The sequence below is a fragment of the Phoca vitulina genome, unplaced genomic scaffold (genome assembly GCF_004348235.1).
Source record: "Phoca vitulina isolate PV1807 unplaced genomic scaffold, GSC_HSeal_1.0 scaffold12, whole genome shotgun sequence".
Taxonomy (NCBI): domain Eukaryota; kingdom Metazoa; phylum Chordata; class Mammalia; order Carnivora; family Phocidae; genus Phoca; species Phoca vitulina.
The window spans coordinates 22,581,858-22,597,038 of record NW_022589715.1 but is presented as its reverse complement, the minus strand read 5'-3'; the positions used below and the strand labels follow the sequence as shown (position 1 = coordinate 22,597,038).

Sequence of the window (15,181 nt, the reverse complement as noted above, 5' to 3'; positions counted from 1 at the left end):
TAAAAAGGATTTGGAAGGTTTTTTTTTCTTTCTGTGGTATGAAACAGTTAAAAAACATAGTAATGATCTGTTCTTCGAAAGTTTAGTATTATTCCCCTGTAAAATCATTTGGTTTCAGTACTTTATTTTGGGGGAAGGTAGCTCTTTGGCAACTTTATTTGTTTTATGGAAAATGGTGAGTTTAGATTTTTCTATCTCTTCTGAATTTAATTTTGGTAATTATATTTGCATGGAGAATTCTGTGGTTATTTCCCCCTTATCTTATTTTGTGTATAGGCATCTTCTCCTTCTGCCCTTCTCCTCAAACTAAGTTTACTAATGGTTTTATCTATCTCCCCCCCCCAAAAAAACAAACTTGGTTTATTAATTTGTTCCACAATTTTCTATTTTCATATTCATTATTTTTTGTTTTTAATCTTTATTATTTCCTTCCTTCAGCTCTCCTTAGGTTTGTTTTGTTTGTCTTTTGTTCTTAAGTTGCATATTTCATTTATTTTCAGTTTTTCTTGTTTATTAATACAATTTAAAATAAATTAATATAGTTTAAAGATATTAATTTTCCTTTTAACACTGTATTTTTTATAGCCCATAGGTTCTGATATGTAGTATTTTATTATTATTATTTCCTACACATATTGCAATTTTAGTTTGGATTTCCTCTTCACTCCAAATTTATTTAACAGTTAAAAATTTCCATTAGGTAGATACTTTTTTTCCTCTGGTTTTGTCATTTATTTCTAGTTTTATTGCAGGGTGTTCAGAAAATGTTGACTGAACTATTTGTACTTTTGGAATTCACTAAAGTTTTAAGTTTGTGGCTTAATATATGACTGACTTTTGTGAATATTCCATGAGCACTTAAGGAGGGCGGATATTTCATACATACATATGATCATATTTCTCTTAAAAATGTTGATGCTATGTTATTTGGTACATAAGTACTCAAAACTGATATATTTTCTATAGCTTCCGCCCTCCAACAAACTTCTGTACTGAATATTGTCCATATGTATCCATATTCTCTACTCTTTTCTGCTTTGTGTCTAGCATTAAAGTGACATTCTAGTGTCATTTAGTGCTTTTTGCTCCAAATTCAACCTTGTCTGATATTAAGATCATGTTTTTTTGGGGGGGGGGGAGCGGGGGGAGGTTCATTTGCCTAGTCCTTTGTCTTTTCTTTTATTGTCAACCTTTCTGAATAACTTTGTTGCAGCTGTATCTTTTTAACACAGCAGAGTTTTTAATAGGTGAGTTTAGCACACTTATATTTATTGATATGACAGATATATTTGTTTTTATAGTAACATATACTCTATTTTCATAGCCTTTTTTTTTTAGATTTTATTTATTTACTTGACAGAGAGAGAGAGAGCTCACAAACAGGGGGAATGGCAGGCAGAGGGAGAGGGAGAAGCCGACTCCCCGACAAGCAGGGAGCCTGATACAGGGCTCAATCCCAGGGTCCCGCTATCATGACCTGAGCCAAAGGCAGAGGCTTAACTGACTGAGCCATCCAGGCGCCCCTCATAGCTTTTTTTTTTTTTTTTTTTTTAAGATTTTATTTCTTTACTTGAGAGAGAGAGAGGAAGAGAGAGAGAGAGAGCATGCGCGCAGGCAGGAGCTGGGTGGGGGGGCAGAAAGAGAGAGGGAGAAGCAGACTCCCCACTAAGCAGGCAGCCCGACACCCCAGGTCCTCCATCCCAGGACTGTAGGATCATATCATGACCTGAGCTGAAGGTAGATCTATTTTCATAGCTTTTGAAAAATCACTATACTGTATAACTTCTTGTTCTATATAAGCTTTTACTGTCATAATTAGAAAGGTTTGTATTTGTTTTAGTTTTTATAACTACATGTTTATATAATTCCCTTAAGTTATTTCCTTAGTACCATCCATTAATGAACAATAACAAAAACCTTCACTATAAACAATGACAGAATTTGTATTTTTCCTTTCTTACTCTTCCCCTCCTTCTCCTGTAGTACTCAATTATAGTTTATTATATTATCTTTATTGGAGTTTGCTTTTATACTTTTTAATGTAATATATCCCTATTATTTGTCACTTTCAAATAATTTCATTTGAATGTCAGCTATTAAGGATGAGGAAGTAAATGTTATAGCCAAATCAGATCACTATTAGTCCTAAAATTCCACTGTATATCATATATGATTTAAATAATACCTTTGTTCTCATGAAAAGGTAAAAGAATTGGTAAGATATTCACTGTAAGGGAATTCTTCTGAAATTCTGCTTTGAGAAGAGATTAATCATTTTGGTCAGATTTATTTATATTAAGGGCACAATGGATATAAAAGGAATTCTAATATTTTAATTATGATTCCTCTGTCATTATTCCTTATGAAAAGCTCAAGGTTATACTCAGAAATTAAATATGAAGAGATATATTGAGGTATTCATCTTGGGCAAGATTTCCTACCCGCTATCATTCACCATTATATTGAGCTAACTTTGCAGACAGAAAATGTTACATACTTATACAGGTTAGAGACAGTGATTTAAGATAACATTTTTCCTTAAACAAAGATTGGGTTGTTCTATACATAAGGTAATGGCATTGTTCCAGCAATTTTCTTGAGCTTTTAAATAGGATGAACTTACTGTTCTTTTGGAAGGATTTTTGGCTTGCAATTTTTCCTGAGTTACAAGTCAGTGGTTTTTAGTCTAGAAATGTCTGCCTTTCCCAATAGAATGATTAAGGGATCAAGGGATTTATCTAGGGCTAAATGTACTGAGGAGTGCCTGAGGCATTTAACATAGCCACTTGAGAAAGGGAAAAAAAAATCCTTTAACTTTTGGTACATGAGCTCATCTCAAAAAGCCTCCTATGCTGGATATCTTCCATTTGCCTTTCTAGATCACTCTCTACTTTTCTCTATCCTTATTGCCTGACAGAAGATAGAAAAAGCCAAATGTGATCATGGGACAGACATGCACAAGGAAAATGGCACAACAGAGGAATATACCTGCCACATGGCTGCAAACATCACTATCATTTTCATTGTGTCCTCAGTGTACTAGTAGGGTATATATAATCACAGATTATATACAGTGAGAACGATACATTTTGTTTATCCATTCACCAGTTAATAGACATTTTAACTATTTCCAGTTTGTGGCTATTATGAATAATGCTGCTGTGAACATTCATGTAAATATATTGGTGTGGACATGTTTTCATTTCTTTTTTTTTTTTTTTAAAGATTTTATTTATTTATGTATTAGAGAGTGAGAGAGAGAGAAACAGAATGAGAGGGGAGAAGGTCAGAGGGAGAAGCAGGCTCGCCGCTGAGCTGGGAGCCCGATGTGGGACTCAATCCCGGGACCCCAGGATCATGACCTGAGCCGAAGGCAGTCGCTTAACCAACTGAGCCACAGGCGCCCGACATGTTTTCATTTCTGTTGGTTAGATTTCTGGGGATGGAATTGTTGGGTTACATGGAAGGTGTATATTTAACTTTTTAAGAATTTGACAAACTATTTTCCAAAGCGGTTGTATCATTTTACCTTCCTGTTAGCAATGAATGAGTGTTACAGTTTCTTCCCATTGTCACCAACACTTGGTATTGCCTGTCAATATTGCCTGTCTTTTTCACTGTAGCCATTCTAGTGAGTGTGTAAAATCACCTTTGTTTTTCTTTAGATTTTATTTTGAAATAATTATAGATCCACAGAAAGTTGCAAAATTGTAGAGAGGTCCTGTGTACCCTTCACTCAGTGAAGGGTGGTTTCTTCCAGTGGTTACATCTTATATAACTATAGCTCGATTTTAAAACCAAGAAAATGACCTTGCTACAATGTTTGCATTGAGTTCGATACCATATTACCACACCTGTAGATTCACATCTTGCTAGAGGTTTGTCACTATTATTGATCATTTTGAAGAATCAGCTTTTTGTTCACCAAACTTCCTTTTATCTGTTTTTAATTTTATTCATTTATACTTTTTATTATTTCCTACCTTGAGCTTGCTCTGGGTTTATTTTGTTCCTCCTTTTCTAGTTTCCTGAGGTGGGAGCTTATATTACTGATTTTGAATTATATATTTCCATTTCTAATGTAAGCATTTAGTGCTATAAATGTCCCTCTCAGCACTCCTTTAGCTGGATTCCACAAATTTTGACATGAAGTATTTAAATGTTCATGCAATTCAATATATTTTAAAAAATTCCCTTGCCATTTCTTCTTTGATCCATGAGTTATCTAGAAATTTATTGTTTAGTTTCCAAGTGTTTGGAGATTTTACAGTTATGTTTCTGTTATTGATTTCTAGTTTGACTCTATTGTGGTCAGAGAGCAAATTGTGTATAACTTCAATTCTTTCAAATTTTTTGAAGTTTCTTTTATGGCCCAGGATATGGTCTATTTTGATAAGCGTTCCGTGGGTGCTTGAAAAGATTGTGTATTCTGTTCTTGTTGAGTGGAATATACTATAAATGTTATTAGATCCTATTGGCTAATATTTTTCCACATACTTGTAGATTTTCTTTCTAGTTTTTCTATCAATTGTCAAGAGGACATCTGAAGTCTCCAGCTATAATTGTGGATTTGTCTATTTCTTCTTCCAGTTCTATCAGTTTTTGCTTCACAAATTTTGCAGCTCTTTTGTTCAGTGTGTACACATGTAAGACTGCTATGTCTTCTTCTTGGTTTGACTCTTTTATCATCTTTTAATATTCCTTTTTGTACCTGATATTCTTTGCTCTGAAGTCTACTTTATTTGATATATTAATATAGCCACTTCTGCTTTGTTTTGGTTAATGTATCAGGGTATATCTTTTTCCATCCTTATACTTTCCAACCTACTTCTGTTGTGTTTGAAGTTAGTTTCTTATAGATAGTATATATAGCTGGGTAATTTTTCCCCACTCTACCAACCTATTTCTTTTAATTGATAAACTTAGACCATTTTCATTTAATGTAATTATTGGTATGTCAGCCTGCCAGTTTATTTATTGTTTTCTGTTGTTCCCTCAGTTTTTTTGTTTCTCTGTTTTCTTTTACCTATCTGACTGTGGGTAACTTAAAATTTTTAAAGATTTTTTTTAGAATTCTGTTTTGATTTATCTATAGTGTTTGAGTGTCTTTGTATTGATCTTTAAGTGGTTGCTCTGTTATATTATATACATAATTTATGTAGAAGATCTCTTTTCTTTTCCCTGTTTATAATGCAATTATTTTTAATATTTCCCCTATATACATTAACAGCCACATCAGACAATGTTACAAGTTTTGCTTTAACTGTCAAATATATAATTTAGGAAACTCAACAGAAAGTCTATTATATTTATCTATATTTTACTCTTTCCATTGTTCTTTCTTCCTTCTGGATATTACAAGATTCTTTCTTTTATAATTTCCTTTCTGTTTCAAGAACTTCCTTTACCATTCTTTTAAGGTAGGTCTGCTGATGACAAATTCTCTTAGTTTTCTTTTATCTAAGAATATCTTTATTTCTGATTCATTCCTTAAGGATATTTTCACTGGATACAGAGTTCTGTGTTACGGGTTCTTTTCTTTTAGCATTTGAAAAATGTGAATATGTGACACTACCTCTGGCTTCCATGGTTTCTGATGAAAAAAGCTATTGTTACTTGATTGTTTTTCCTTTCTAGGTAAGATGGCAGTGCTCTGCTTTCAAGAGTTTGCCTTTAATTTTTAGAAGTTTGATTATGATGTGTCTTAGAACAGATTTATTTGCATTTATCCTGTTTGGGGCTCACCAGCCTCTTGAATCTTTAAGTTTATAACTTTTTACAAATTTGGGAAATTTTCAGTGATTATTTCTTTGTATATTTTTTTCAGCCCCGTCCTTCTTCCCCTTTCCTCTTGAACTCTGATGACACGAAGGTTAGATCTTCTGTTATAGTCTTACAAGTCCCTGTGGGTTTGTTCATTTTTCAAAGTCTATTTTCTCTCTGTTACTCAGATCAGGGAATTTCTATTTTATCTTCATGTTCACTGATTCCTTTCTCTGTTCTCTCCATTCTGCTGTTGAGGCCATCCATTGAAGTTTTTGTTTTTAAAATTTTGGTTACTGTATTTTTCAGTTCTAAAATATCTATTTGGGGGCACCTGGGTGGCTCAGTCAATTAAGCATCTGCCTTCGGTTCAGGTCATGATCCTGGAGACCTGGGATGGAGCCCCTTGTTGGGCTCCCTGCTCCTCTGCCCCTCCCCTTCCTCCTTCTTCTCTCTCTCTCTCTCTCCCTCGATCACTCTCTCTCTAATAAATAAATAAAATCTTAAATAAATAAAAATAAAATGTCTATTTGGCTCTTCTTTACACTTCTTTTTCTTTGGTGGGACTTTCTATTTTTCCATCTTCCAAGTATGTTCATAACTGCTTGTTGAAGGATTTTTACAGTGGTTGCTTCAAAGTCTTTTTCAGATAATTCCAATATCTGTGTCATCTCAGTGTTGGTGTCTGTTGTCTTCTCATTCAAGTTGAGATTTTCCTGGTTCTTTTCTTTTCTTTTTTTTTTTTAAGATTTTATTTATTTATTTGACAGAGAGAGAGATTGAGAGAGTACAAGGAGGGGGAGGGACAGGCAGAGGGAGAGGGAGAAGCAGATGCCCCTCTGGTTCTTGATATAACAAGTGACTTTTTATTGTATTCTGGACATTTTGGGTATCATAGGACTCTGGATCTTATTTAAATCTTCTGCTTTAGCAGGCCTCCCCTGATATTGTGCTAATGGGGGAAGTGAGCCAGGCTGGGTGTGAATCTGGCTTCTGATTCTGAGCCCAGAAGAGAGGGTGCCTTGTTACTTCTGGGTGGGAGTGGAAGTTCAGGCTTTCTACATGGTTCCCACTCACACCCTGGGATGGGGAAACTTCATTACTGTCAGATGGGCATAGAAGTCCTGGCTTTCCACTAGGCCTTCACTGACATCACCCTGCCTTGGAGGTAAAAAGCTACCTCATGTAGGCCGCTTTTGGGCAACAGACTTGAGCAATGGAATGTAGAGCAAGGCAAAAAGGCCCACAGTGACCCCAATCCCTGGCTGAATACAGGCAGGTCTATCAGGAGACCCACCTCAAAATATCCATAGGCCCTAACTGACCAATGGGCTACTTACAACTAGGCACAGTTACCAAAAAAGGGAAAATTTCATACGTCCCCATACCTCCTCACCTTCCTGCTTTAAGTATAGTCCTAGCCACTGCCTCCTTGTAGACAGTCTCTCCTTTGCTGTCCTGCTCCCTGCTCCCTTGTGGATATATTCAATAAACTTCTATCTCTTTTTCTCTGCCTTGGGTGAATCCTTTCACTGCCCCATGCCCACTTCCACCCCATCAGTTTGCTCCATATTTGGGGGCCCCCATCTGATTGAGAGAGACACCACACCTTACTGCAGCTCCCACAGGGCCTCCACTCTGTCTCCTCAGACACCATCTCCATAGGGAGGGGCAGAGATACCCTGTTAATGTTGGGTAGTGGGTGGGAGTTCAGGCTCTGTTGTTGTTCCCATAGACCCTAGGGGGAGGAGGTCTTATTCCCACCAGGTAGGGATAAAAGTTGTGATTTTCCACTAGGCCTTCTCTGACTATCCCAGCAGCAAGGCTACCTCAGGAAAGGCATGCACTAGAACTTCTGAAGTCTTTCCCATCCCTGTGATTCTGAACTTTATATAAGTGAAGATTTGCATTTCTTTGAGGAGGAGGAGAGACAGTTGTCTATGTGTGAAAAGCTTCATAAAAGCACTGCCCCGGCCCAGCATTTGCTTTCTGAAATCCTAGGGGGTTTTTCACCTGAGTCCTATGGGGAACTGTAGAGAAAATATTTTCAGGTGTCTTCACAGTTAGGCTTTCTGATCAAAAAAAGCTAGAACCCTGGTTAAAGGACAAGTGTTGGAAATTAAAGGGTGATTTACTTACTAGCCAGAGACCTCTGAAGACACTTAGACTTGTTTCCCTGTATTTGCATTTCAGAGAGGGATGAAAGGGGTCAGTTGCTTACATTCCAAAGGACTGTAAATGCCAAGGTTTCTCTCCATCTCAGGAATGGAGCGGGGCAAGATGTGACCTATTTAAACTCTCAGATTAATAATTTTGGAGTTCCTCTTCTGCAGTATAAGCTGTGGTGTCTCTCTCGATCAGATGGGGCCTCCAAATGTGGGGCGATGATCAGGTGGAAGCCAATGTGAGGCAGCACAAAGGAGAGAGAAGTTTATTGAATACACCTGAAAGAAGCAGTGGGCAGGACAGCAAAGAAGAGACTGCCTGCAAGAAGGCAGTGAGTGGGGCTGTACTTAAAGCAGGAAGGTGAGCATGTATGGGGATGAATGGAATTTTCCCTTTTTTGGTAGCTGTGCCTGGTTATAAGTAGCCCATTGGTCAGTTAGGGTTTATGGATATTTTGAGGTGGGTTGTCTGATGGGCTGGTCTGTTTTCAGTCAGGTGGTGGATGTGTGCCCTTCTGCCTTCATCAACTTTCCATTGCTCAAGCCTGTTGCCTAAAAGCGGCCTCTACATAAACCCCTCATGTGCAGGGTCACATCTGGCTCTCCTTGTGTTGCCTGTGGGGTACTGAGTGTGAGAAATGGGCACAGTTATTGCTGTAAGTAATACTAACTGTGATCTCTGCTCCAGAACCCTCATATTTGTTTTCAGGGTAAAATGATCAAATATAGATATACTCACCACAAAGGGAAGGAGGCACTCGTGCTGATTTTGTACCACATATAAGCTGAAGAGGGACATGCGGCTGGGGCCCATCAAGCTGCAGGCTAGAGAGAAAAAGTTCTGCAGAGCCTCACAGAGGTTGGAGCAGATGTCAGCCCACAATGGTAGAGCAGTTTGCACAATGAGAAGCCTTGGAGGTTGCTGGTAAATCTGCGTGGGAGTGGAGGGTCCTTTACCAGTGCTTCGCCCGTGATACATGGTAACCAGACCAGAGGTGGAACTGCAGACACTACCTGGATATTCTCTATACCTACAGGGAAGGAAAGAGAAATCACTGGCTTTCATAAAACTGAATTATGCTTGGTTGAAATGATGAACACAGGCCTAGAGGACTAAGTCCAGAAAGGAGTCAGACTGGGTACTAACTCAAGTTTCTCTAGGCTATCCCATCTTAACAGCTCCCAAGGGACCTAGATGTTTACCTGTAGTGCAAGGCTGAGAGTGCTTACAGATGCTGAGTGGAACTAAACAAAAAGACACAAAGACCAAATTTCAGTCTTCAAGTAAGCTATCTGCTCTCATGAACTTTATTTCTTTATCAGCATTTATTATATTGTATTTTATAATTTGTTTCTATGACTGCCTCCCCAATACACTGTGAGCTTCCCAAGGCTGGAGAACTTGTCTTGCCAACTTTATCTGTCAGTGTTTAACACAGTGTTTATTTGCTACATAGTAATTCTTAAAAATAAAAATATGACCAAGTTTTCTCCCACAAGACCCATTCAAGACCCTTTATGACTTGACCTTCAGCCTTATTGAAGGCTATTCTTCACCTCAAGCTTCTCACTGAAATAAAACCAAATATACCATTCACTTCAGTGTGTTTGTTCGTACCGTTTTCTCTGTCTCCAACACCCTTGTTTTCTTTCTTTTGGGATACTCACACCTATCCCCAGGGCTCAGATTCAGAAAGGAGAACAAATGAGAACATAGACCCAATATTAGGAATGAGAAGGGGACATCTAAACATCCTTATAAATACTCAAACATGGAAAGGATTATGGAAAGATATAACCAACAACTTTATGCCAATAAATCTGATAAAGTAGAAAAGTCACTATAAGAATATATCTAACCAATACTAGATCAAAAAGAAATTAAAAAACCTAAATAGCCTATAACTACTGAAGCAATTTAATTGGTAGTCAAATATCTTCCCACAAAGTAAACTATAGGGCTGGATGATTCCACTGATGAGTTCCATCAAATTCTCAAAGACCAAGAATTTCAATGTTAAACAAAGTCTTTCCTAGAATAAGAGGGGAATTACTGCTCTATTAGTTTTACTAGGTTAACATAACCTTTGATACCAAAATCAGATAAGAATATTATAAGAGAAAATTATGGGGCAATCTCATCCGCAAACCTAGATGTAAAAATCCTGAACAAGATACAAACAAATTGGAAAACAGCAATATATATAAAACAAGTAACACATCATGACCAAGCTGGGTTTACTGCAAGAATAAAACGTTGATATAAAGTTAGACAGTCACTGTAACTCATCACATTTAAAGATTAAATGAGAAAAATATGATCATCTCATTAGATGCAGAAGCAGCTTTTGTTAAAACTTAACATTCATGCATGAGAAAGACCCTTAAACTAGGAATAGATGATAGAAATAACCTCATAAATATGTTTACAAAAATCTAGAGCAAATATCTTTTTTTTGGGGGGGAGGGACAGAGGAAGAGAGAGAATCTTAAGCAGGCTCCACACCTAGTACAGAGCCTGACACAGGGCTTGATCTCACAACCCTGAGCCTGCTGTGGGGGCTTGATCCCCGGACCCTGGGATCATGACCTGAGCTGAAGGCAGATGCTTAACTGACTAAGCCACCCAGGTGCCCCAAAGAAAGTATTTTTTAGATTAAAAAATTATCTCTGAGAACTGAAATAATTCTATATAATTGCCTGCTAGCTAAAGAATGCAGGGAAAATAAAAACTTATTTGATTTCCCCAGGTCCAGAGAAATATATTATTTATGATAATTTTCAGAAACACTTTGGAATTTAGGATCTTGAAAAGTGATCTATCGAGTGCATAGATAAATGTGTTCCTCAAAATGAATCTGTGAAGTTATTCCCCTTCAAACTTTCCTTTTTGGTCAGTGGAACTTAGCATTTGTTCATTCAGCAATTTTTTATTGAGCTCCAATTATGTGTTGGGTACAGCTGAACAAATAAGTGAATAAATATGCTAACCTATTAAAAGTAATCTTGAACTAGAAATCCAAAGCAATGACTAATGTATTCAGCAAGGAAGCACATATCATAATATCTTTTAACTGTACTTTTAAATTAAGTGCATGGGATCAATGTAATGCTGAATTTGAGACTAACACACAGATTCACATAGACAGGTACCCAGACAGAGGTCTTATTTAATGTAGAATGAGCTTCTACTCCCCCTCTCCATCTTCCCTCACATCGGAAACTCTTGTTATTTTAGCTCATGGGCAGTTCTAAGTTTGCATGGTTCCAATATTTACAAATCTCTTGCTACAGTTTAGTTAATTGACACCAGTCCCCATCAACATAGTTCAAATTTCAGTTACCATGGAATATTAACTGTAATTACATAAAATATAAATCACAGCTAGCTCTTCAGTCCACAAATCACTACAGAAGGAACAGATGCTCATCATGATTAGTGATCAGTTATGTCACTTTTTTCAAAGTTTGTCAGTGACTGGTTCCTTCAGACGCTTATTCAGTTTAAGCACAGGCAATAAACTGTGTAGTTGTTTTACCTCCCTGCCTGCTAGTGATAAACCCATGTGACATTTTACAAAAAAAAGAGGGAATCTGACAAAATTGGCCATTTCAAGATGAAAGTGTAGCAAAGAAATGACACGTGGTGAAAGTTGAACTGAACATAAATGGAGTTACAGAAGAAAAAGCTAACTGTAAGAATGCTGACAATGCCAGCATTTGATAGACTCTAGATAAGCAGCCAGAGGACTTTGTGAAGGTGAACTTAACATAAATGGGGAAAGTGGTTGTGACAAAAAGTATGAAGATGGCCCAGAGAAAGTGCCACCAGCAAAACAACTTCATATTAAAGGAACCCTTGGAGCTGTTTTACAAAATTGAAAGTACAAAGGATATAATGTTGGAAGCTGATCCAAACTTAGAAAGGAGTATGACAATTAGCTAAGGCACAGAAAAGATGCCTGCTTGATCATAAGTTATACCATGAGAAGAAGACAAGCACAAGTGCTGTTCAAACTATTCTTGATAAGTTTTTTTACAAAGAAATAGAACATTCTGATATCCAATGTTTTCAATTACAGTTTGCTGAATAGATACTAGTTTTACTATTTTTTATTTCCCACTTATAGCTGATAGTAAGACAGATTTTAATATTTTGACAATTTTGAAAGGTCCTGGAACAAATATAACTTTTCCCCATTGAGTAAGATCACTTTCAACGGTTTTAGCTTGCACAAGTCATTTTTAGATCCCATACTTGTATGCAATTCCAAGACTGTACTTCAAATGAGGTAAGAGGCAGCTCTCTTCCCTCTACTCTCTAACATGATCAATGCATGCATCTGATGCATCTGGGCATAGGACTAAGCAGGATCTGACTATTTTTGATCCTGTACTCTCCATTTTTGCCCAAACACTCACTGGTGTCTCTCTGCAAACTGGTCAAACCTGGAACTGGACCTTGAACCACCAAAAGCCATCAAGTTATTCCTTTACTACAAACCCTTCAGTGGCTTCCAATTACATTTGGAACAAAATCCTTATCCTGGCTCCGAAGTTCTGCACGTATCCTTCCCAAGTCTCCATCCTCATGCCATACCATCCCCTGCCCAGCCCCCTCCCACCCTACCCCACCCCTAAGGCACCTTTCAGGTCCACAAACTTGTGGGCCTCTCATTGTGGCTCCTGAAGCTGCTGGAAGTTCTTCTCTATCATTACCCTCCTTAACCCCTACTCATCCTTTAGGTCTCTGACTTTAGGTCTTTATAGGTTAGGGCCCCTTTACGTGCCCTCACAAAAGTGCCTATACTATGCCTTTATAGCCCTTATGACACTGTGTCTGATAAATGATTCAATGGTTCTCCCTCCCGCAGGGCCGCATTAAAAATTTCTTGGATCTTAAGCACTTTTCCCTTCGTGAGGCACTTCCTCATTAAAAAAAATAAATAAAAATTAACTAATAGATTTTCGTGGGCCCTAAAACTTTTTCTCTGATAAAAAAAATCAAAACATGTTCTTTGACCCTAAAGGGTCACTGTTTTCTTGACTTTACAAGAGGTTCAAACATTGTCGTGGCCCCCACAAAGCGTCGAGGGGTCTAGGCACGGCATCTACCGTGCCTGGCGGATTGGCAGGCCAGCCCTCAGGCCTGGGAGCGCCCGCCCAGTTGAGGTGGCGTCGCGGTCCTCAGACACGTGCGCGGAGGGGCGGCTCGGGACCGCGGGGGGTTAGAACCAGTGGGCGTACTGCCCCGGCCTGGACCACCAAAACCTGCCTGAAGGCGGCCGGAGCTCGGCCCAAGCCCACCTGCGAGGCGCTCTCCGCCGCGCTCTCGGGGCGGTCCTCCCGCTGAGGCCCTCAGCCCTCCTTCTGCCCAGAGGCAGGGAAAAGTAAGGGTGTTCCCTCTTCCTTGGGAAGGCAAATCCCCCATTACCTGGCCCTCCGGGATATCTGAGTGTGCGCGCGCCGCGGAAGGCGCCCCCGTCAGGCGGACGGCGGCTGCGCGGCGCTGCTTACTGCGCGCGCAGCCTCAGGGGCCGCCTCAGGCTCTAGCTCAGCACCGCGGTGTCCAAGTCCTTGGGCGCCAGGGAAATGGCCCTACTTTAGCCCTGAGATAGAGTTTTGGATCTCTGTTGAGGATGTTATGCTAAACTTGACACTTCCTCGTTAGCTAACTCCCAACCCCAATTAAATATTCCAGTAACGCCCCCCGACATTCCAGTGCCACCCCCATTGTGTCCTTAGCTTTAACCTTTCTCTTCCACATCGTTGATTCACTTATTCAGTCGGTCACTCTTTTATTCAATAAATACTTGTTGAGGGCACACTATGTGCCAGGCACTGTGCTAAGATTGGGGTTCAGTGGACACACTGGTCCCTGCCCTCATGGAGTTTAGTCTACTTTCAAGAAGCTCTTTCAAGTCTTCAAACCTCTACATTCCAAGAGGGTCTGCCCCTCTCTACTCATGCTCATTTTCATTTGCTTGCTGTTGATTCCTACAGTCCCTTTGACAAAATCCAGTGGAGATAGGAGTGTCCTGGTGGCTTGCTGTATCAATCTCAAATGTCTATTTTCCCTTCTAGACTAAGCAATTTGAATTCAGGAGCCGTGTTTTGTGTGTCTTTGTGCAGGGACCGTACTAATTTTCTCTGTATCGTTACTATTTTAGTATATGTGCTGCCCAAGGGAGTACTAGAAACCGTATTTTAATCATCTTCTTATGTCTGGTACTTTAAAAATGCCTAGCATATAATAGGTCCTCAATAATATTGAATGAATAAACCAGAATGTGCACTTTAGAGAGATTACCCTGATGGCAATATGAAAAGGGAGAGCTTGGAGGCAGGTTTTGTTGCTGTCGTTTTAAATGAAACTATTGTATCGTCTAGGTGAGCAATAATAAAGTCCTGAACTATGACGATAATGGAAAGAAAAGGACAAGTTTAAGTTATTTATGAGGCAGTATTAACAGGACATGATGACTGCTTACATGTGGATGTGGTAGCCAGCCTCCAGGATGGACTCCTGCAATCCTTGTATTCCACTCTTGTGTAGTCCCTACCCACAGTGCATGAGGGTTGGCCTGTGGGACCGAAAGAATATGGCAGAAGTTACTATATTTTACTTCTGAGGCTAGATTATAAAAGACATTGTGACTTTCACCTTGCTTTTTTGGATCATTCGCTCTGAAGAAGTAACACTATATTCTGAGGACATTCCAACAACCCCATGGAGAGGTCCATATGGAAAGGAATTGACACTTACTGCCAACAGCCACTATCAACTTGCCAGGCATGGAACTAAGCCACCCTGGAAGTGGATCCTCCAGCCCTAGTCAAACATTCAGATGACTGCAGCCCCATCCAGTATCAGGACTATAAGCTCGCTTTTTTTTTTTTTTTTTAAGATTTTATTTATTTGTCAGCGAGAGAGAGAGAGTGAGAGAGCACTCAGGCAGGGAGAGTGGCAGGCAGAGGGAGAAGCAGGCTCCCTGCTGAGCAAGGAGCCTGATGCGGGACTGGATCCCAGGACCCTGGGATCATGACCTGAGCTGAAGGCAGGTGCTTAACCAACTGAGCCACCCAGGCGTCCCAGGACTATAAGCTCTTGAGAGACTGGGAGCTCGACAACACAGCTAAGCTATTGCTGAATTCCTGACACAGGGAAACTGTGAGAGATAATAAATGTTTATTGTTTTAAACCACTAAATTTTGATGTTAATTTGTTACATTTGTTATGTAGCCTAGATAAC

The 15,181-nt window shown here is 39.1% G+C and overlaps 1 protein-coding gene and 1 non-coding gene across 2 annotated transcripts in view; both read right to left on the bottom strand.

The window, feature by feature from the left end:
- The window catches only part of M1AP (meiosis 1 associated protein), a 71,534-nt gene extending 58,107 nt beyond the window's left edge, over window positions 1-13,427 (bottom strand). Inside the window, exons 1-2 of the mRNA XM_032410612.1 lie at window positions 13,363-13,427; window positions 8,668-8,959 (exon numbers count right to left, since the gene is read on the bottom strand). Coding sequence (XP_032266503.1) covers window positions 8,668-8,907 — 240 coding nt within the window. The 5' untranslated portion in view covers window positions 8,908-8,959; window positions 13,363-13,427. The remainder of the gene's footprint in view (window positions 1-8,667; window positions 8,960-13,362) is intronic.
- Window positions 13,428-14,015: 588 nt separating this feature from the next.
- Window positions 14,016-14,122, bottom strand: LOC116636518. Its single transcript, XR_004300360.1, has one exon. It is a non-coding gene; the product is annotated as a U6 spliceosomal RNA (small nuclear RNA).
- Window positions 14,123-15,181: the final 1,059 nt, after the last annotated feature.